This window comes from Calonectris borealis, chromosome Z (genome assembly GCF_964195595.1).
Source record: "Calonectris borealis chromosome Z, bCalBor7.hap1.2, whole genome shotgun sequence".
NCBI classification, from domain to species: Eukaryota; Metazoa; Chordata; class Aves; order Procellariiformes; family Procellariidae; genus Calonectris; species Calonectris borealis.
The window spans coordinates 58368939-58392593 of NC_134352.1; the positions used below are offsets into that span (position 1 = coordinate 58368939).

A 23655-nucleotide genomic window follows, 5' to 3' on the forward strand; every position below is an offset into this window, starting at 1 on the left:
AGATGTGCTGTTTAGTTTTTAAAAGAAAAAAGATCAAGCATAGCATTTTTAAATCTCAAAACTAGAATTTTGATAATTCATAAATAAAAGATCACTTAAATTTTAATTTAAAATATGGGATGCTTCAAAGCTTTTGAATTAAGAAGTCAGCAATTTAATACTTTGTATTTAAATATTAATTTGCAACATGCTAGGTGATGCTGTCTTTTTTTCCTCAGAGGGACAAGTATAATGGTTCTGCAAGGTGACTAAAGTGTCCTCCGAGTGATTCAGTCTTTCAGTTTTGTAAATCAGTGTATTGCTATTTTAAAGGCAATTTGGGGGCATCAGTAACTTCTTGTAATGTAGCTACTAAGATGTGGGACCAGCAGTCTTAAAGCTGGGGCCTTAAAGGATGGTCACCCTTTGGAAAGGCAGATTTCCTCTTGCTTGTGACTGATTCCTGTCCAGAGTGCTCCTTCTGAGCACTCAGCACTTTCCAAAAAATAGCTGTGTGCCTTGAAAGGAAGAGAGGCAGGGTTTGGAATTTAGAAACATGCAGATAGCATGAATGCAAATGGAGAAATACTCAGTTAAAACTTCCAATGCTCATGTATCAAGCTAGATGTGTTTTGTATTTTGAATTTTAGGAATCCGATCATGGGACACAAACTTGATTGAATGCAACTTGGATCAAGAACTGAAACTTTTTGTGTCTCGCCATTCAGCTCGATTCTCTCCTGAAGTTCGAGGTGAGTTTTTGGAAGTGTTTGACAAAGGGTTTTTTTGTTTTTTGTTTTTAAGAGCAGAATTAATAAATACACTCTGGAATTGTATGGCCCACTTTCATTTGTGATTCTTTAGAATGAATAATTTTTCCCTTTATTTTAAAAAATGGCCTGAAAACTATAATTGTTTTAACTTTCTCACAACTTAACTTTAAAATAATCAGCCTTTTAGGTTAGCTTCATGTATATCACCATGATTACTTTGGTAGTGGATGTTAAGTTTTAGGGCCACATTAAAGTTAAGTAAAACTCTCTTTTTGACTGAACAGTTTATTTACGTACCACCAATCTAGTAGTCCCAGAGACTGAAGCTTATTGTGGTAGGTAGAGCACATACAAAAAAATAATCTGAAAGGTTAGCTCTACAGTTTGATAGAGCCAGAAATGGTGTCATGGCTGTTGCGCAAGCGCAGCCCAAGCCCCCTGTTTCTTCCCAAAAGGCTTGGACTTTTCTCTTTCTTGGTATGAAAAGCTGAGGGGTGGAGGGTCTACCTTGACTCACAGGAACTTTCTTTGGCTTGTATGAGGAACTTAGAAGTTTACAGGGCTCATGAGACTAAATCTCTTTTCTGCCTTTTCTTCAAGCCTGTCCTTCCTTTAGAGGATTCATAAAATAAAGCAAAACAAAACCAAAAAAATCCAATTTTGTGAAGTGTAAAATTTTGTGAAGTGTTTTGGTAAGTTTTCTAACATCTCATTACATTAACACAAATGCTGAATGAGCATGCGTGAAATTAATCACGGTTTTCATGTAAAAATATATAACCTTCTCAAAGGAGTAGAGGTTGCTTTCACTGGTGAAATCATTGTGGCCATGTGCAGGTTGACTTGTACAACCTAGTACTGGTAAGTGTTATAAATTCCAGCTTCAGGAACATCTCCTAAGTGTGGTGAAAAAGGGCTATGAAATGTATCATGTTACTACATCACATTCCTAAGGTCAGTTGCTATACACTGTTGACAAAGAGAACCTGATGTCTTGCTAGCATGACAGCATTGACCTGATGGTTTTGAATGTACCGAAACATCTTGTGTAACTAATTCTTCTTCTTGCAGCATAAGTTATAGCAGATTTTGCCATATCTCCCCTTATCTATAGAGAGTAAGACATTGCCAGAGTTAAGAAAAAAAATATACCTCTATGATTCTTCCCCTGGTTTGAAAACCAACAGAACCAATACAACAATACTCAGTACGAAGATTTAGAGTCAAGGCATGTAGTTCCTGATTTACATGGAAGTAAACTCAGGCCTAGGATACATGTCTTTAATTTCAGTTTAAATGTCATGAAGCCAATTCAACTTCTCAGTGACACTAGTTGCTTTGTTTTACAGAGAGGGTATTCTGATAAGTGAAATTAGCAGAATTTATCTTTAAGGAATGCAAGATGCAATGCATCCCATTTTTAACATGTATGTGTTTTACTTTAAAACTTCAGGGAAAGAAAAGATCCTGTGCTTCTCCTTTAGCAAAAATATTCCAGCGTGTCTAATATTTTTTGCTGTCTTGTTTAGATGATATGTCCTGATACCGTTGCATGAATTAAAATAGAGGAAATACTCTGCTTTCATATGATAAACAAAGTAAGATTATGCATCCCTTTTTTCCACAGAAAGATTATAGAATCCTCTAGGAATTTTTCTCTAGGAATTTTATTTTTGGTTTATTTTTTTCTTGTTTGTCTAGACTTGCCTGTTTAGTTTGTCATTGTGTTGAATTACAGCTTAATTGCATGTGACTGGAATTCATCAACATCTCTATGACAAGCAGTAATGAATGTGTTTTTCACCACTGCTCAATCTTTAAACAATAAACTGCCAAAATCTATGTTGAAAGAGCATTAAGGAAGCCTGAAACTTGGATAAAGGGAACATCCAGGAATAAAGCTAGCCCTCTTGACCAATTTCTTGTCTAAAATTTTTTGGGGAAGCCCACTGGCACCTCCAGAATCCCACTGCATAATCAGAGGATCGTTTATTTCAGTTTCTCTCCGTGGTTCTCTGATGTTGATTCTGCATGAGGCTCCTGTGTATCCTCTCTACTGTTTGGTAGGGAGAAGGGGTTTTTGTTGCCATTTGTTACTAAAATTTCAGAATGTTTGATTTCTGTTACAACACCCAAATCTTGAATTTTGAGTGTTTAACCAGTGAAATGGTCAACGTTCATACTAAAAAGATGATTGTAAGTACGTATTCCCTTACGGTCCCAAACTCAGAAATTCTGTGGAATTTGGGTAACTAGGTAACCTTTTGTCCAAGGAAAGTATTCATCCAAGGTGACGGGGTAGTCTGTGGGATGTAATTAAACAGCCTTTTTTTCTGTTCCTTGAGACTGAACTCTTTGTGCGACTCACATAGGGACGGTTTACTCTTGAGGAAGGGTAGAGTCATCTAGTGTGTCTGCACAGCTCCTAGTGTAGTCAGGTCTGACTGCTGACTGAAGCCTGTTTGATTATAATGTTTAATTATGGTAATTGCAGTGCCAGCTCAGTACATGCTTGTATGCTTCTCAAAGCAGCTCGAGGATACGCACAGCAGCAATATGAAGGGTAGGACTCTTTCTCCAAAAGGAAGCTTGGAGAAAATGGGGCCAACCCTGTCCCCAAGCCATATGCCTGCAATGTCAGAGGAGAGACATGTGAGAGAATATGTCTGTCAAAGCATTCATGTGTTTTCACTCAAGGAATTTGAGGTCTAATCCTTCTCCCTGTGTAGTGAATAGCAATGTACATACTGATACTGCAGGGAGCATGCCCAGATCCCAACACTCTTTTTGTGCTCTTTTCAAGGGAATGGATTGTCACAGTGGTATTTGTGCATCCTGTATTCAGCTGCTGGGAAATTTATGGATGATTTATGAGTCCTGAAAAACAGGATTCAGAATGGAAAAGCCAGCAGATCTTTTCTGATACCTTGTAAAGCAGCTGAGTTAGCAGACTCCTTAATAATACCAAATCTTGCAGAGATGTTGTTGTCAGGTGCTGGTGAAAAATGAGTAACAGAGCTTATTAACTGGTTGCCAAGACAACAGGCAACATGACTTAAAATGGGTACTTCAGTGCTTGCCTCTGTTTTCTCTGTCATGTACCGATAACTTCCATCTTATGTTAACATCACAAGGACAAAAAAATTCAAACAATGAATTGTAACATATATATGCTGGAAAAGGATCTGTGTATCTGGTAGCGAGGCAGAGCAAGTGGAGAGTCATGGAAAGAGCTCTGTTGAAATTGCAGCCGTACCTACCAATCTTTTCTTAAAGGCATAAAGCAGCTTCACAAAAGACCAAGTAAATGGGTTTTGGGGTGGGGGTGTGGGAGGGTGGAGCCATTGAGGGCCCTTCTGCAAGACTTCCACACCTACCGTTTTGTCCCTCAGCTTCCACCTGGGGACAGTTGACTGTTGCATTGGTGTGTTTTCAAGCCCTTGTCTAGATGAAATCTGTTTTATTTAAATAGCTGTTCAGTAGCTAGCCACCTCTAACCTTCTAAGAAATACTGCTCAAGCAATGCACTGTGGCTACTTTGTATTTTGTCTTGTTACGTGTATCTGTGGAAGACGCGTTTCCTACCTGAGCGGTACCAGGAGGTCTCCTATTGGCCATAAGTCAGCAGCTGGTGACTACACTGGCGTAAGTGAGTCCTTCCTTACATGTGCCCAACACTTTATTTTCACCAGCCTGCCTGTGGCTGGGGAGAACCTTGGCAAAGTGCAAGACATGTTTGGTGTCCCCTTGGCAGCTACCTGCATCAGCAGCAGTGGGCTTGCCTCCTTCAGACTTCCTAAAGAAGGTCATTGTTCTCTGAAACTGTCATTACACCAAAAAGCCTTATTAGCTTTCATTCTGAAAGTTACCATTTAAAAAGTTACTGTTTAGGACTGTTAGTAACCTGTGGAGAATTTTTGGATCTGCAAATTTAGGTCATCAACGCCCACAGCTCCAAGTGGTGTATAGCCCCATTGCCTTTGTTGAAGCAGATACAAACCCAGTTAATATCACACCTAGTAGCTTGCAATGTGAGCTTGTGGAGTTGATGATAAAATCCTAAAGGGCATGGGTTTAGTGCTGTCTTACTGAAAACTGCAGTTCATCAAAACTTGTGAAGTAAGAGGACATAGGTACTTGAGCAAAACCTATCACTTAAAATGAAAGAAAGAGAAAAAAGCCAAGAAGTCAAGACCAGATTTCTCAGCTGGTATCAAAGCACCATCACTAAGTGCCTAGAAATTAATTTCACTTAAAATCTCAAGTAGTCTGGTACACACATTTAGGGACATCCTGTAAATATGATTCTTCAGCTATTAGAGACTGTTATAGCTGGAATAGCTTTTCAGTGGAGTCATTTTAGCTTATTATATGTTTGGAGAGGTTAATTTTAGTTGGCTACCAGACTTGTTTTTTGTCTCGAAGTATTTGTGCCTTGGAAGAAAGAAAATGGAGGCAGAATAGGACTTGAATAGGGAATTGAGCTGACTCACGCTACTGCGGCTGTGAATGGTGTCCCCGCAGGGCGTTGCTGCCAGCAGTCCAGGGCTGCAGCGGTCGGCACGGCTGGGGACCCCCGGTGTCCTCTCAGGGGCAATCGGCTGGGGGACACACACAGCGCTGTCATCCGCTCGCGAGCTATTTTTGTGTGGGGTGCTAGGATTTTGGTGGCTCAGGGAGGATTACAGTGTAACAGCCCGTATGTTCGGATACATGAATTGTCAAAGCCTTCCTTTCTTGGTACTAATCAAAATTCCAGAGATGGGCTAATGAGTGACTTTATCTTTTTTTCAGTGAATAAATTGTTGCACTTATGTGACAATCATTCTGGCACTGACTTCCATTTCTGCTTTTTTAGGAATGATCTCAAAGAAAATTAGCATGAATTTACATTGCTGTGAAAACACCAGTACCTGCTGATGCTAAGCTGTTAGCGTGAATCAGCAAAATGACAGAGGTTATTTTTAAATGCCTTGTATCACAAGAACATACAATGAGTTCAGTGGTCTTAGAATAGCCCATATTTTATGGGAACAGGTTTTTGAGCTGTGTGAGGCATCTACCAGAGGCATAGGATTAAGTTAGTTTTGAATAATGCTAGAATTTTAACTCCATTATGAAATTTGAATCTCCGTTCCTCTTTATTAGAATGATAATTCAGCATACCTAATGGTTTATTCACAAGGGTTATTTTCTTAAGCGTTATTTAACAAAAATGTACAGAATTATAATTCTTAATTTGTCCCCTATGGGACCCCTCAATCTTTCTTTCCTAACATTTTGTCTATGTGGGACATCTGAAACTGAAGACTTAAACAATGTTTTAATTTTTGACCCTTGCCCAGTATCACTTAGAGATGACCTACCTCTCATCTCTTCCATCACAGATTTATAATAAATGTGTAACCAGAACATCACTGCCACTTTTTTCATCTAGTTTCTGGTTGTCATAGGCAACATTTTTGTCAGATGTCTGTTTTTCTTATCTTTTTTAATTGCCTGGATTTTCTATTAATTTCTGGTACAGTTTATCAATCACGAGAGAAATATTAAATGTTTGTTATTGGACTTTATAATGAGAAAAGACTTGATCCAAAGGCCATGGAAGTAATTGGATTGGATTTTGGATTAGAGGAAATATTATCTAATATTTTTAAGGCAGAACAAGGACCAAATTTTCACATAATGAGGGAGAAAGTGAACATTTTAACTTCTTTCTTGCCATATAAAAATGGTGCTTTATTTGCAGTGAGTTGCCTACCACTGTATTCAATTCAGTAATAGGACCAGACCAGGGAAGAAGAGTTGAGACACTGCTTGGCTCTAGACTGAGTGGAATGGGGAGCACATGTTCATCCCTGTTGCCAACTGTAGAATGAGAGTTGCCACGTGGCTACTGCTATCAGCCTTGCAACAGCATGAGGAGCTCCAGCTGTCATCTACCTTGTAGAGACAAATGCAAGAGATGCATTAGTGCTGGCCACAGATTGTCTGTAGACTGCTGGGAGTATCCCATAGTACCTCACAGTCCCTATGAGTAGGTAGGGAAGATATGCATTTTAGTCTGTAATAGTCACAAATAGAAAGCTGGATAGTTCTGTAACAGAAGCCCATGCTTTTGCATCAAACCCGCAGATCATCCCACCAAAAAGACAGGATGGTTACTTTTGGCTTGTAGTCACTGGTGGCAATTTGTTCCTAGAGTTGAGAAGAAAAGCCAGTGCTCCTGATGACCTGGGTTTGCATGCTGTCTGTGTGTGCAGCATAGACTTATAAATTTAAGGACATGACTCTTCTGGTTCCTGACTTTTCTACTAGTTGGAGTTAGTCTGTTTATGTTTCAAAACTAGTTGCTGATACAAGACAAAACAAAGTTTAAAAAAATTGTATTAAAATAATAACTAATTCAGAAACAAATTTGTGTGAATTTCAGTATTTTTTTGATGTTGCAACTTTATGTATTTTGGTACTTGAGAGCTTGTCTATAGTGGTGAGATGAGTCACTGTCCTGTGTCCCTATGTCCTCATCTCCTACATAGCTGTATGTTGGAGATTCTGCCCATCAGAGCTCTGGGAAGCTTAGGGTTTTATTTAAAACAAAAAAAAACCCCACCAAAACAAAACCAAAAACTCTTCCAATGAGATAAGCCATGTTCTTAGGCTGTGTAATCTAAGTGATTCTGATGAGCTATGGAGACTTTCACCTGGAAGTCAACTCCCCCTCCTGCCAAAGGCAGTCTTTGGAAGCTGTCCCAGTTTTATGGCAGTTCTGTAGCTCTTCTGGAGAAGACTGATCCCAGCTTTGGCTCCCATGTCCTGAATCACAAATAAGCTTTTCCAGGTCTTGTAAGCTCTTATGGTGGAATGAGTTCCCCACCCGTGAGAGACTAGAAAGAGCAAAAGCAAGAAAAAGCTGATTTAATAGGTGAAGGAAAGAGGAAAAAAACAAGAAGCAAAGTGAAGGAAATTGCTCACCACCTCACACAGGCAGACTAATGCCTAGCCAGTCCCCGAACAACAGCCACCTTGGAAACTGAAAACCTCACCTTCTTCCTCTACTCCAGCTTTTGTTGCTGAGCATAGAATCATAGAATTATTAAGGTTGGAAAAGACCTCTAAGATCATCGAGTCCAACCATCAACCCAACACCACCATACCCACTACACCATGTCCCTAAGCACCTCATCTACACGTCTTTTAAATACTTCCAGGGATGGTGACTCAACCACTTCCCTGGGCAGCCTGTTCCAAGGCCTGACCACTCTTTCAGTAAAGAAATTTCTCCTAATGTCCAATCTAAACCTCCCTTTGCACAACTTGAGGCCATTTCCTCTTGTCCTATCGCTAGTTACTTGGGAGAAGAGACCAACACCCACCTCGCTACAACCTCCTTTCAGGTAGTTGTAGAGCACGATGAGGTCTCCCCTCAGCCTCCTCTTCTCCAGACTAAACAACTCCAGTTCCCTCAGCCGCTCCTCATAAGACTTGTGCTCCAGGCCCTTCACCAGCTTTGTTGCCCTTCTCTGGACACGCTCCAGCACCTCCATGTCCTTCTTGTAGTGAGGGGCCCAAAACTGAACACAGGATTCAAGGTGCGGCCTCACCAGTGCCGAGTACAGGGGCACGATCACTTCCCTGCTCCTGCTGGCCACACTATTTCTGATACAGACCAGGATGCCATTGGCCTTCTTGGCCACCTGAGCACACTGCCGGCTCATGTTCAGCCGGCTGTCAATCAGCACCCCCAGGTCCTTTTCCTCTGGGCAGCTTTCCAGCCACTCTTCCCCAAGCCTGTAGCGTTGCCTGGGGTTGTTGTGGCCCAAGTGCAGGACCCGGCACTTGGCCTTGTTGAACCTCATACAGGTGGCCTCGGCCCATCGATCCAGCCTGTCCAGGTCCCTCTGCAGAGCCTTCCTACCCTCCAGCAGATCAACACTCCCTCCCAGCTTGGTGTCGTCTGCAAACTTACTGAGGGAGCACTCGATCCCCTCGTCCAGATCGTTGATAAAGATATTGAACAGGACCGGCCCCAGTACTGAGCCCTGGGGAACACCGCTCGTGACCGGCTGCCAACTGGATTTAACTCCATTCACCACAACTCTCTGGGCTCGGCTGTCCAGCCAGTTTTTTACCCAGCCAAGAGTGCACCTGTCTAGGCCGTGAGCCGCCAGCTTCTCTAGGAGAATGCTGTGGGAGACAGTGTCAAAGGCCTTACTGAAGTCCAGGCAGACCACATCCACAGCCTTTCCCTCATCCACTAGTCAGGTCACGTGGCCATAGAAGGAGATCAGGTTGGTCAGGCAGGACCTGCCTTCCATGAACCCGTGTTGGCTGGGCCTGATCCCCTGGTTGTCCCGCACATGGCTCGTGAGCACCCTCAAAACCAACCGCTCCATGATCTTCCCCGGCACCGAGGTCAGGCTGACCGGCCTGTAGTTCCCCGGATCCTCCTTCCGGCCCTTCTTATAGATCGGCGTCACATTGGCGAGCCTCCAGTCATCCGGGACCTCCCCAGTTAACCAGGGGAGTACCCTCGGGTACTGATATTATATGGTATGGAACATCCCTTTGGCTAACTTGTATTAGCTGTCCCAGCTTTGTCTCCTCCCAGATTCTTGTCTATCCCCAGCCTCCTCACTGGTGTGCAGAGTGGGGCAAAAGAAAGCCTTGATGCTTGCAAGCACTGCTCAGCAGTAGCCAAAATATTGGTGTGTTATCAACACTGTTCTAGGCACAAATCCAAAACACAGCACCTTACTGGCTGCTGTGAAGAACGTTAAGTCCATCCCAGTCAGAGCCAGTAAACTCTTCTAGGAATGATGGTTTCTCAATATTCATATGTGTATCCATGAACAAGAGCAGGACTCCAGTCTTTGATGAGTCCTTTCAAAAGTCCAGGAAAGGACTGAAGTTTCTTGGATCACTGTAAGTGTGATGAAATTGGCATAATGAAAACTGTCCCGGACACATGGGACAGAAAAGACAGACTAGAAAAATATTAAAACAGGGAAGAGGGAAGCCTTGCTTTCATGTTTTCGTGTTCAAATCATGTTTTTTTGCTGGCACCATTGTTGAACTTCTGGGAAATAAATATGGTATGAAGTCTGACAAATCCCTAAGAAGAGCGCCCAACTAGAGGGGGTCTTGCTTCTGATCTTGGGGCTTTGAAACATCCAGCGCACATCCTGGCATGGCTATTATGGCCATCCAGAATGCTTTCTTAAACTCAGGCTCTCTCCTGAAGTTTTCTTGGTCGTCCAGAACCTGCACGGAGTTTAGACAAACTGAGAAAAATTAATAAAAAATTATTTTCTATGTGACCAGTACTTTAAATAGATATAGAAGGCAATGCCTTTAAGAGTATCTCTGGATAGGATTTAATGCTTGTCACAAGCTGATAATTTAATGGCATTACTCATAATCATTTGTCTAGCACTACTGAATTTTTCAAACATTATTACTAGCTGCAAAGCTCAGATTCTAAAAGTTCATTAGACTTGGAAGATTTAAATATTTTTCAATACTAATTAGGTTTTTGTACATTTAACATTTCCCAGCAACTTCATAAATTTTAATCTTTCTGTCCACTTTTTCAATAATTGTGTTACAGAATACCATTCTTTTTACATTTCAATCCACTATCTATAAAAAAGCTTGAAATGGTCTTTTGTTTGTTTTTTATTGTATCCTACAACGTGAATTGCTGGATCAAATGAAAAACATACCACCTTTCAACATAACACATGGAAGACATGGAAGTCGCCAAAAAGAAATCCAAATCGAGATGGTGCATTATTTAAGTGACTCTTTAAAAGTAAGGATGGGCTCCTTTGATCATAGCACTCTCTCAACGGCATAAATAATTTGGCTGCACCAATTGTATTCCTGGTGTCCCTAGTGGGAATAGTTGCTCTGCTCCTAACAACCCTCTATACCTATTAAAGCCTGTAATTACAACAAGAATTACAATTTGTCTCCAGCTTTGGTGGGATAATGCCATTGTATATCAAGTAGGGGATTATGATGTGGAAGGAGACCTTGGCAACATTCTCATTTTGTGTTGAACAGGAAGATCTGATAGTATTAATCTGTTAGGAAGAGCTGTTGAGTGGGGGAAACCTATTTCCTAGGTCATGCTAATGGGTGCGGGTCCTCCACAACCATTTACACACGGTAATCACAGGAAAAACGAGATGCGAAGCATTCAGATTTTCTTAAAGAATATAGACTTACTATTCAGTTCACTGAACAGTATAATACAATCATGCGTTAGAGCCGTACTTACCTAAAAAGGAGTAGTTTTGACTTCTGGATTGTTTCATGGCCTGTGTGCTCCCTTTGTAATTAAATTGGTTTAAACTGAAAGCAAATTCCAGGCCAAGGAATCAGTTTCTTGCAGAGAATCTGGAAGAATCTTAGAGATTTACTGTATTTTACAGGTCTCTTCTTTTTTTTCAGTTTCACACAGCATGTTATATATTTGCAGATTTGATGCTCCTCTAACCTTAAGTCCATTCCTAACTTGAGTCTTTTTCCCTGCTGATGTTGGAGACAGCTGGATATCTATGACATCACCTGTGTCCTCCCGTGCTTTTCGGGCCATCCTAGAGAGCTCTAAGAATCAAATTAGTTTTTAACACAGCGCTTGCTGCTTTCCAGGGGGGGTAGTAGTTAGTGTGGTATGTTCAGCCCAGGGCAATGTTTTGGTCCTGGCATGGTAACACTTCCTCCCTTCTTGCCTTGACCTGTAGTCACAAAAAAGCAGGGGATGACTTTAAAAGAAGGGACTGCTCCAAAAGCTTGCTTTTGCTATTGGAAGTGAAAGAGTGGTGGTGCAAGACAGCCTGATGCAGAGCTACCCTACCAGCTCCAGATGAGCTGGTACCTCTACCCAGGACTGTGCAGCCCCATGCAGGTGCAGCCCCAGACTGGGAGCAGTCCCTGGGAGCAGAATGATCTCATCAGTGGTGCGCCTCTCAGAAAACCATCGAGAGGGTCTCATCACATCAGTATTTAGCTTCGCCACAGTTCTGAGTTGGCAGGGCTCTACTACTATGTTTCAGAGACAGCTTTGGTGTCTCTGCAAGGGCACTTTTTGCATGGACAGAGCATAGACCAAAGGCTTTATTCTGTGACACTAACTTCTGAAACTATTTTTCCCATTTTCCTGATTTATTTTTTAATTTCTTCAGCTTATTTTAAACATTGTATCCTATTCCCTTCTGCTTTCCTAAAATGAGTGAAAGCTGAGTTTTGATATTAACAGATGTTTCCAAGACTACAGAGAAGCTTGTGTTCATCCTAGATGACACTTTCCTCCCTTTCCCCATGCTGCTCTTCCTGCAGTCTTCCTACATGTCACAGTAAGTCATGGTAAGTTAGTGGTAAAATGTGAATGGCATCTTTTCAGTACTGGCACTTCCAAGCTTGCTGCCTTTCTTGGAGCCACACCACAGCTAACAACAAAGGAATGTTTACTTTTTTAAGAGATTAATTTAGAAAAAGCTGTGGTCAGGGATGTCTCTGCTGACAAATGATGTTTTGTAGTTTTTCCTTCTTCTACTTCTAGCTTCCCTCTGCTATTAAATATGTTGAAGGCTACTTCTGGCACTTCCAAATTTTTTTGTTGTCTTGCTTTTGAGGAGATTGCAGTCTCTTTGTCAGTGATTGTTACCTTAATCTGGGCAATGATCAAGTTAGATTTAGACCAAAGTCCTTGCTGAACCCCACCAAATATTACTCCCTGTACTATTCCATTTTCTTACTTGCGAAGAGGGGACAATATTAGACCAACCGGTTTTCATTAGTTAGTCTAGGTAACCTGGTTGTTGGCTAGGTGTGGACTGGACACAATAAAAAATCTCATCAATAAGCATTGGGGAAAAAAAAACCAGCAGAGGTGTAACTTACATGGATCTGCCTTGCCATAGTACTATGACAACAGTTACTGCTTTGGAAGTGGAGTTAACAGGACAGATATTCTCCACCGAGATGACTGTTTGCGATCAAATCACAAACTGGCCACGTGAAGCTTGAAGTCACGGTTACTGTAGCATGGCACAATAACAAACAGATTCACTGCCGAGTTTGATGCTTTTTCAGATTTTAGTGTCAAAGGTTTAGACTCGAATATTCTCACCAAGTATTTAAAGAACACTTGAGAGTAATTTTTGAGATCCTGTGAAATAAGAGGAAGCATAGGAAAGTACGAGCAATCTCAGTCTTGCAGTTCTATTCATATTTTCTCATTATCTCTGATGTCTTTTAAATTGTTACTATTTTCAAATATTATCCTTTTCCGGTACAAAGTTAAGTTGTAATAACATACTTCAGGTTCAAAACTCATTTCCACCAAAGTTTCTACATAAAATTCAGCCTCATATCATGCAGTTACAACTACTTGATTTTAAAATCTTGAAATGAACAATTAAAAAAAAAACCCAAACCAAAACAAACTAATGACCCTCATCATGTTTTCTTACCCTTTCCCTTTTTTGGAAATCGCCTGCCATGGAATTACACTCCCTTGTGCTTTTTTGCCAGTAGATGGCATTCTCAATGCCCGTACTTACTGCCGTGCAGTAAACGAGCACATACTAAAGTCAGTATGAATACTTCTGTACTGTTTTTAGGTCATTGTACTTTATGTGAGACATATGTTTCTATTTTGCTCTGAGATCTTGCTCGGAGTTTAAATTTCAGACAATTCAGTTCTGTTGACTGTGAAGGACGAATCCCTCAATGTGAAATGAGCTCGGCAAACTTCAGATCTCTCATAGTCAATGGAGGAAAAGCAGAGTATAGCTCATGCAGGGCAAGAGTTCTCTGAGTTTGAAGACCATAGATAGTGAGCTTTTATGAAAATGTTTAACATTACATTAACTCTGCAGAGGTAGTAGGGAGAAAAGCAAGACCATTATACATACAGCTATATATTTGCATAAATTAACACATGCTGTAGATCTAACTGAGGAAATCAGCCTTACAGATCATGTATTCTCTGTATTTTCAGGATGTCTCTAACAGACCTGAGCTTCCCCTGTTTTGAAGCTGTAATACAACCACACCAAGTATGGTGTATAGTAGTGCCTCCTCTCTCATGCTGAATTTAGAGCACAGCATGGAATAAAAGACCTGAGACCTAAGCAAGGAGACTCTAAGTCACTTGCCAAGTTTAGTATATTTCAGTTTTTTCCCCCTGTCTCAGTCTCTGCTATGACTGTCTGTTAGGAATATAGGAATACAGTAGCATGTAGTTTGACAAAGCATTTCAGTATTGTCTGTCTAAAAATACTTTTTCATACCAGTCAAATCCCAGTATGGCCTTTTGCCTTTCTCAGGGATGGGGGAAAAAAAAATCATGGCTTTCTAAGTGACTGTAGAACACATGGTATATCCTAAACTGAGAAACCTGAAGTTTAGTCCTTAACTTTGCCCCTCAACTACATAAAGACTGACTATGGCTGTCACACTCAGATGCTGTAGACAATCCTTGATCTGGACTATTCAGTTGCAGGGACGTAATGACATTTAATTCTTTTTGCCTTGCTTCAGCTTCCCATCAAGGACTGCTCTGCCAAGTGTGCCGGTAGGAAATCTAACGTCAGTGATTTATGCTACGTGGTCTTCATTAGAATTCAAAATGAGGCCACCAACTCTTCAAATAAGCTACCAGCCAGATATTAGAAAGTAATCACTACAGGGATCACTCAACTTGATTTGAAAATAACACTAAAGATGAGAAGCTGAGATTAGCCATTTGCCAATTTGTGTAACTCCTTCAGATTTCTGATTTGTATTAAAAAAAAAACACGTGAGGACCATTTTATGAAACTGAACACGTGCATAGGTCTGCATGGGCAAAACTTTTTGACATATGCAAATACTGGTAAATGGACGTTCAAATACTTTTCAGCTGATTTAATTGTGGGCAAAGTAGCAGGGCTCTGGACGCTTGCTGGGAGCAGCTGTCTATTATCACTTATTAAAAAAAACCAACCCAAACAACACCCAAAAACATGGCCAGCAGTTTATCTTGAATTGTGATTACTACATCACCTTGACAAATTCTGCTTTTAACACGTGTAAATTATGAGTAATTTTACTGAAAACAGAAGGGTCCCTCCAGATCTATATGTTAGGGCAGCATTGGAGTGCTGTTGAAGAATTGCAATTTGTAGATCCCATCTATAGACAGTTGGAGGGAAATGGTTGTGGGGAGCTGGTCAATAGTTCGTAAGAGGGTTCCACATAAAATGAAATGCAGCACTGCTGGGTTGCTGTGGCACCACTTGAAATAAAGCCCAGCAATTCTCTCCTATGGTTTTCTTGCGAGTCTGGGCGGTGCTGGAGTTGGCAATAAATCGGCTGACTTCCATTAGATCTAAACTTCTGTAGGAAGCTGAGTGTCTGTGCAAAGCATAAGCCAAGCTGGTAAAATATTGTCTGCCATCTCTAACAAAGCTCCATGTCAAGTGGGAGTGAAATGCTTTTAAGCGCTGCCGCGTGTCTGTGGAAATGCGTGCTTTATGATTACTAGAACGTTCTTGCCAGTCCTAAATCCAGGAATACTTACAGGGTAAAAGTTAAAATGTCATGGGGAGATAAAGTAAATGACATTTTGGTTACCGCTCTGAGTTTGGCTTAGTGACTGACACAACCTTCAAATCCTGGGGGAAGAGAAATGGCAAGGAATAGATTTTTGCCTTTTGTCACCTCTGCTGTGCCATCTCCGCCTCTGCACCGGCTGCTTATCTCATGGCTGAAGGTTAATTAGAGGACTTTGAGGCTGAAGTTGTGGAAGGGAATTTAAATTGCATCTGTATAGATTATGATCTGGTGGAGTTCATTAGCATGCAGGCAGAGTTTGTGCGCCTCTCTTCCCAGAGCTCGCGACTTCCAGGCATTTCCGCACTCCGGCAGATCTGTTGTGCCTTATGGGCTTGGCTTGCATTTTCATATTAGCACAGTTTAATTAGGCAAGGAGAGATTGCTGTGTCTCCAGAATGATCTACAGATATGATAGATCAATATTTATTACAAAGATTCTTTCAAATAAATATCTGTTCTGTTACACAGGTTTGCTCATTCAGAGGCCCTAGAGTCATTTAAGAAACAATTAAATCCTCTCTGGTGTAAAGTGGAATATTAAAAAGGATTAACACTGACAGACCATGTATTCTCTCTAGTTTTGGCTGCGTTGCTATGCCTTGCTATTTTCATCTGATACGTAGGTTTGATAGAAGGAGTTGGGTTCAGGGACCGCTACCCATCCCTTGCAGCAGTGTAGAGCGTAAGGGAGGATGTAAAATGGGTCAACGCATTGGCTAGAAATTATCAAGCCCAAACAGAAATATGTAGCTGTAGAAGAATATACAACGGCTGTGCTGGGAAGAACGTTCAGTAGCTCAATTCCATAAAATTTATCCTGGTTATCCAAATTTGATGTGAAAGGCAAGTATGAAGCCGTCCAGTCTTCTAAACACTCATGTGAGTAGCCAGGTTTACAGTGGCTGTCCAGTAAATGCCACATGAGGAGAGCTTGCATGATCAGCATGATTGTCCTGGTTTCGGCTGGGATAGGGTTAAATTTCTTCCTAGTGCTGTGTTTTGGATTTAGTAGGAGAAGAATGTTGATAACACACCGATGTTTTCAGTTGTTGCTAAGTGCCCTCCTAGTCCAAGGACAGCTCCCGTGCCTACTGACTGAGCTAGGTACACAAGATGGGAGGGAACATAATCAGGACAGCCAGCCCAGCTGGCTAATGGGGTATTCCATACCATGTGACGTCATGCTCAGTATATAAATGGTAGGCGTGATCCAGGAAGTACCGATCGCTACTTGGTTATCGGTCAGCGCGGGTGGTGAGCAATTGCATTGTATATCACTCATTTTGTATATTCTATCATTATTTATTATCATTATTTTCCCTTTTCTGTTCTATTAAACTGTCTTTATCTCAACCCAAGAGTTTTTCTCACTCTTACCCTTTTGATTCTCCCCGTCCCACTGGGGGGCGGGGGGGGAGTGAGCGAGCGGCTGCGTGGTATTTGGCTGCCTGCCAGGTTAAACCACGACAATGATCATTCTTGATCTTTTTTTTTCCTGATTTTTCTTTTTTTTTTTTTTCAAATTAATTTTAGTGTTCTGTGCAAGGGAAGAAGTTTCTCCTTTAGGGAGCATGTTGGAACAATATGCAAAATCTGCTCATTTGTGAGGATTCACAAAGGACCTGAAGCAGAAGCCATAAATCAAAACTTTTCAACAGAAAAAGTCAAGGTGAAAGATTTCGTGATGTCAACTAATAAGAAGAAATTATATAATTTGTACAGAAAACAAACATTTCCCTAAGTTTTGTGCAGTTTGGATCTATTTACATGGTTGAGTTTGCTACTCATGTTATTGTGCATATTCCTTATATATTACTTTATTTAATATATGTTTATAACACTATATATTATAAGTATTCCTATTCTAAAATTTGCATTTTTCAGGTTAATATCTTATGAACTACACAGTAATGTAACTTTGTAGAACTGTAGCCATCTCAAAAAAATCCAGTAAGGACCACAATCACCAAGTTAAAAAGTATGCTCAAATTGGCAAATACAGCTGATTTGACTAGTTCAGCATAAATGAACCTCCCTTTTCTTTGCTATAGTCATCAAATACAAACTGAATTTGTAGCAAGAAAAGTCTTGTATCTGAAATTGCTCCTTTTGGAAATCAGTCAGAATTTTGCTCTTGATCCCAGTGAAGGCAGGATCAACACCAACATTATTTATTATTCCTGTTCTCCATAGGTAAGTAATTTTTCTTAAGTTAAAGAACACTTGTGCATTTGCACACTTAGAACTATCATCAGGCCTAGGTCAGTTGATTAACATCTAGTAAGGGTTCTCCTCTTAGTGTAATTCCCTTAGAAAATTAAGTGTGCCAGACTTAAAATGTATCACGGTTCGTATGGAAAAAAAGAAAAATAATGCAAGTCTGCCTATCATGCAAGACAGTGGAAGCTTCCAATGTAAATCTAATGGCAATCTTTAAATTTCTTTGTGAAGAGAAAATATTAAAACTTAGAGGTTTTCTCTTCCTAAAAAAAAAAGAAAATAAATTAAAATACTGAGTTATTTTAATCCTTGGGGGAAAAAATACAACTATATTGATATCATGTTCCTTATCATTCATCCCCCTGCGATGTTTTTTCCAAATGATGATGATCATAAAAGTGTACTTGAGTTGTGTTGCTTTAATACTGGGTGGGTTAAATGTCTCACCAATGCCGACACTTTGTCATTCTAATGAAGTACAATTCATGAGTGTCTGTAATTACACAGCCTGTGTGCAATCAGCAAGATTTCTAAAGGGAGTGTATCACATCTAAAATAACATTTTCTTCATTGCATAGTCTAATTTCACCTGACATTTTGCCAGCCAGGGCACAAGCTTTCTGCAGGAAGCAGCAGAGTATCACTGGTCTCCTTTAGACAAAAGGAGGTGGAAAATTAAGTTATTATAAATCTGCTTCTAATTATGTAAATGAAATATTACATCATGTAGATCAACCTGCTGTAGATCTCAGATATTTCTTTTATTGTTTTAGTAATTTGCTCTATTTGTTATGCATGAAAAATGCCTTTGATAACCCATGTTGATCATACTTGCTAATGAACCAATGCCTACAATTATTGCACTTAAGGATATATCTTCAGAGCGGGGTTAGAGGGTTGATAATGAGTACAACAGTAGCTGAAGACGCTGATTAATTTAATCAGGGTTATTTTGGCTGCTGCCAAAGTCTAGAAGGATGGATGCTGCCACTGGAAAATGCTGGAGCATTTAACCTGTGGCTATATATTTAGGGAAAAAATCAGTTCAGCCAGCCTGTTTCAGAAACATTGGTAACGCAAAATGTTTTCTCTATTATAAAGGCAGTAGGTATTTACTACCTTGTTCAGATCAATTTATTATGAAGCAGCATGACACTTTGTACTGTGAATCTTAACAATGCCCGAAGGCATTCACATGAAAATTGCTCATTTAATTTTCAATGGATTACTTTTCTCATTTAAGCAACAATAATAATGTAAAGCGCAGAGTTCCAATAGCTTGCAAGTATCCTTTCCCAATATTCTCAACCTGATTTTGGAAGATTGATATTTTAAAATACAGCTTCAGCCTTATGTGGAAAGCTGAATATTTGTTACTAGTTCTCTTAGTTCAGCCAGAGCAGCATGCTTGTCACCAAATAATACAGGCCATTTTTTAAGGCAAAACTTCTGTCAACCCAGCTGATTGAAAGGAAATGGGTAATAAACAAAACTTGCACTAGGTCAGTGATTTCCATTGTCAAAAAAAGGGGCCCAGCACAACACTTACATCTATGTAGTTGGCAACCAGACACATAAAAGACGTATTTTGTCATTGAGATGGATATTGCTAATGGAATTGCTGTGAGAGTGTTGTCTGGCAGATGATGAATAGAGCAGCACTAGCACAGCCTCTCAGAGGCTGCAGATACCATCCTCTAAGGCAGAGGAGGAGGGATGTGTTAGTGATAGCAGCTCTCGGGGGAGGAACGATAGGGGCTGAGGAATATATCAAGGGGAAGATCAGTGGTAAACAGACAGACTGGATGGCTTTTACTCACCTTCTATGAAATCTCTGGATGTCCCCCATGGCTATAAAAGAATAAAATGGCAGAAATTTACTGTCGTATCATTCACTAATACATGGACTGAAGGAATGTCTTTCAATTCCTTTAGATTTACTTATGTCCAATTTTCCAATATTTTCATGTCAAAGCACCACGAAGACATATTTTTTTTCGGTGGCTGCTGCTAGCGGAAATCCTGAAGAGAGAAAGAGGGATTTTTTGCTTCCTTTTCTGCCCTTTAGCGTGCTTTTTCCCGCAAAACGCCCCTGGTCACCTCCCCATGGGGCAGGGGCTGTGGTCTGCTCAGACCTCTTGCAGTACCTGGTCACGTATCTTCTGACAGACTCAAGTGTTTAATGAGAATGGCCAACCACCTAAGATGGGGTTGGCCAGAGACCCCTCAGTTTTCACAGCTACCAGCTGCTTTCTTGCTCTCTGAGTGATAAGTACAGATCACAGAAGCCAAAGTTGATGCAGGCATTAAAATGACAGCCAAGTTTGCCCACTACTTTTCTGCATTTTCTGATTGAACATCGTCGAGTTAAGGCTGCAAGAAAAGAGCTCCAGAATCACTCTGGATGTTATAGAAAAGACTTGGGTTTGTTTTGTGTGCCAGCTTTGTTTTGAGATAGCTTTTAAAACAAGACCACCCCAAAGTACTAGACTTGGTACGTCCATCCAGCCTGCAGCCAGCTCTAGAAAAGAATTGGGCGAATGCTGACTGAGGAGAAGCAGGTGATGAGGGAGACTAGAGGTAACTTTATTTTCCTGGGTATTACTCAGAGATTCATTGAGCGGCCTTTATTCCTTGCTAGGGAAAATGTTTTGTTGGTTATATCAAACTGCAACGTAACTAGTATTGTCTTCATTTTACTGTTATTTGAAAAAACTATTTTAAAAAAATATGTTGAATCTACACCTTTAAAAAGCCTGTTATTTCCTTTATATCAGCCCAAGAGAAATCTTGCTATTTCCAAAGTAATATAATTTTTTCCCTGGAGGCAATACTTACTAATAGCCCATACTGAAATTCAAACCTGCAAATTGCTTTTGTGTTCCCATGAAAAAAAATCGGTGCAGCATATACTCCATGTTACATGTGCTCTTCAAGCACCATTTTCAGGTTAATCAGTACTAAAGGAGAATTCTTATAAAGCTTAAACCTTTAAAATTTTACTAGGTTAGTGGCTCTTCACTAGGCAGTCAACCTGTTCAGACCAGTCATCAGCATAATAATATTCGAGGGTAGAGGTAATTCTCTACTGTGTTTCTTTACAGTTGGGTTTTTTTTGTTATCCCATTCCTTTGCTAACAGCTCCCTTCTACTGCACTAACCTGATAATTGGGGATAAATTGCAGCAAATCTTTACATGGTCACATACTTCAGAACTTTAAATGGTCAGTTTAATCACGAAGAAATTTGCGTTTGTTAACAAAGTAATAAAATGCAGAAATAGGGAATAAATCCCCAAGTGGGACACCATAGATGCTACTGCTAATCTTGCACAGGAATGCTTACTCTGCATAAATAGTTAGCAGTTTATATGTGTATGTATAATTTGCATAAACAATGTAAAAGCCAAAGTTGACACAAGATGCTTTGAAAAATTATTTTAGTATTAATTTTTCCTTCCCTTCCTCTTTAATGAAACATAAGAGATGGGAAACCAAGCCTTCCCTTTGTGCCTCATTTAAACAGATTTCCATTTGGAATTTCTGTAGAAAGAAGGCTGCGAAAATTGTCATTAACATCAGAGAAACTCAGTATAGTCCATGTATTATCAAATATGCTGCTACAAGCCGTTCTATCTACAGGTAACTCTGCTGATGTCACATTATATGGCCCATATGGTTATGTGGACCATAGCGCAGTGCACGCTAACAGAAATGAAGGCATACAGAGGAACTGATTCCCTCTGTGGAGCATCCAGGTGTGCCTTGGTTCTGGATGCAGGAGTTGGGGACCCCGGGGGCCTACGGCGTGTGCTTCTCCTCCTGGAAACCCTTGATACTCCCAGACTGTCGGATCCTTCTCCTGGCAGCTGCCAACCCAGTTCCTCTTCCGTGGAGAAGGATCCCCAGTCTGCAGTGCTCTCTGTCTGTGTTACCCCTTCTCAACCCTTCCTTGGACTCTCTCATATGTTTCTTATGTTACTCCACTTCCTTTGCAGGTTTCCCATCTAGTTAGACTCTAAGCCTGTCAGCATAGGAAATATATAATTTTCATAAAAGAAAAGACCACCAGATTATTGTAAAGGCCAGAACTAGATGATTCATAGGAAAATTTTAAGCTGAGGGAGATAATTTTAAATGAGAGTTTGTTTTTTTCTTTATTTGTAGAAGAAACAAAAACAAATTGGGCACTAGAAATGTTACTAAAACCCAATGTTTTTGTGAACTTCCATTACTCATTTAAAAATAGTAGAATAGACTTTTATCTTCCCGTGCTTTTTTCTAAGGGAAGCAAATTACAATAGTCAAATTATAAACCACTCAAAACCAGTAGCTTATGAAGAAAAACCTGAAAATGTCTTATTCGTATTTATACTCCTGGGTCATTCCTCTGATGAGGTTACAACCTAGCTTTGACAGGTATACCACAAAGGATCTTATACTGTCAGATGAATTCAGAGTAGAAATATACCCCGATCCCAGGAGGAAATGCAAGAAAACAAATTTTTTGTCAGGAAATTACATTACGGTTGTATCTTGTTCTGTCAACTTCCATTGCTAGACCACTTCACATCTATTGCCATGGATCCAGACATTGTCTTACACTTGTTCCTACTCCACACAGGAAGTAGAGATGGCAGCTCATGATGCATCTACGTGCAAGTCTTACTAAAATTATTTGATGTATTATTAAAAAAGGTAGCCAGGATTTTTTAGAAGAATCATGCAATAATATGATACACAGTGAACACAAGATAAACGTGCAAGAAACTCAAGCCTTGTTTCAAGAGAATACTTACAGAATTCTTAAATCTTTCCTTGACTAGGAAAGTGCTGAAGTGTAAGCCTTACTTTTAAAGCCTTAAGCTGTAATGTTCGAAACCACAAAGATATGCAAGAAGATCTGTTTTCCACACATCAAGTCCCTAGGCTTTAAAGGACAGAATTTTAATGTTTTCTCCATTTCTGCCAAGTGACCAATCTGAAGTTAATAGCCATACTACTATGGCTATTAAAATTAATAATTTGTTTTTTAATTTTCTACTGTATTTTCACTGTGCTGAACTAGTGAAATTAGACAGACAGTACTTAATTCTGTATCTTCAGCTGAAGAGATCAATGTGGATTTGGTGCTCTGCAAGTAGGGAGTGTGAGATGAGAGTCCCTAGGAACCAAACACCAGAGCTAGTTTGAATAGGTGATTAAAAACTGTCTTTTATATTAATGGAAAGGGAAACTTGTACATCATAATATATTTCAGATCTTCCAATTCAAAGATGTTTGCACAGTCCCTAATTTTGGAGGGCTTTCTTTTCACGTATCTTCAAACAAGATAGAAGATCAGATTTCTTTGCCTTTTTGAAGTACTTGCACTCTGATGTACTGAAGTGTTATTCCCTTGTAACTTAAAAGTCCTTTTCAGAGGTAGTGAAAGATCCATGATCAGAAGCTCAAGGCTTTGGAGCTTGTGTCTTACTGACGGTAAGGTCCTTTCCACTCCTCTTTAGACTCCAAGCAGCAGTGGCACAAGTAGAGTGGTCATCCTTGATCTTGTGCTAATAGGTGCCCATGCAAGGTCTGACTGCATGGAAAATTCACAGTCCAGCTGGAAAGCTTGTTGGTTCCTTCACAGATTATCTCTGAGGTCTGGTTGGGAGCACCGTGTCCTCACACATTCCTGAACCTATCCAGAACTACGCTAGACCTCAGATAGTGGCAGGTGGTATCCTAGAGATAGCTGACCAGTGCTCTCTTCTCTACAAGGAGGTTTTTCATGTCCTAAAGGATCTTTTCTTCTGGCTAATCTCACCGGGACAGTCAGGCCCGGGGCTTTTTAGAATAAATGTTGCTGATGGTAAATAATGTTTTATTTATGCTACAGATAAAATGTGTTTGTACTTCTGAAGTCCCTTGCAGTGTTGGTACCTTGGACTTTGTAGCCCTGCAGTAGAACATAAGAGAGCAGATACTGACCATAAATACAATGAGACCGAATTATATATTTTCATTCCACATGAAAAGTACAGAAACGGTGATAAGTATTTTTAACTCTCTCCAGTTTTAAAAGTTGTCCA

At 40.2% G+C, this 23655-nt stretch overlaps 1 protein-coding gene across 1 annotated transcript in view; it reads left to right on the top strand.

The window, feature by feature from the left end:
- Window positions 1–23655, top strand: part of MAP1B (microtubule associated protein 1B) — a 75424-nt gene that overhangs the window by 4905 nt on the left and 46864 nt on the right. Inside the window, exon 2 of the mRNA XM_075136471.1 lies at window positions 630–731. Within this exon, the coding sequence (XP_074992572.1) occupies window positions 630–731 (102 nt within the window). The remainder of the gene's footprint in view (window positions 1–629; window positions 732–23655) is intronic.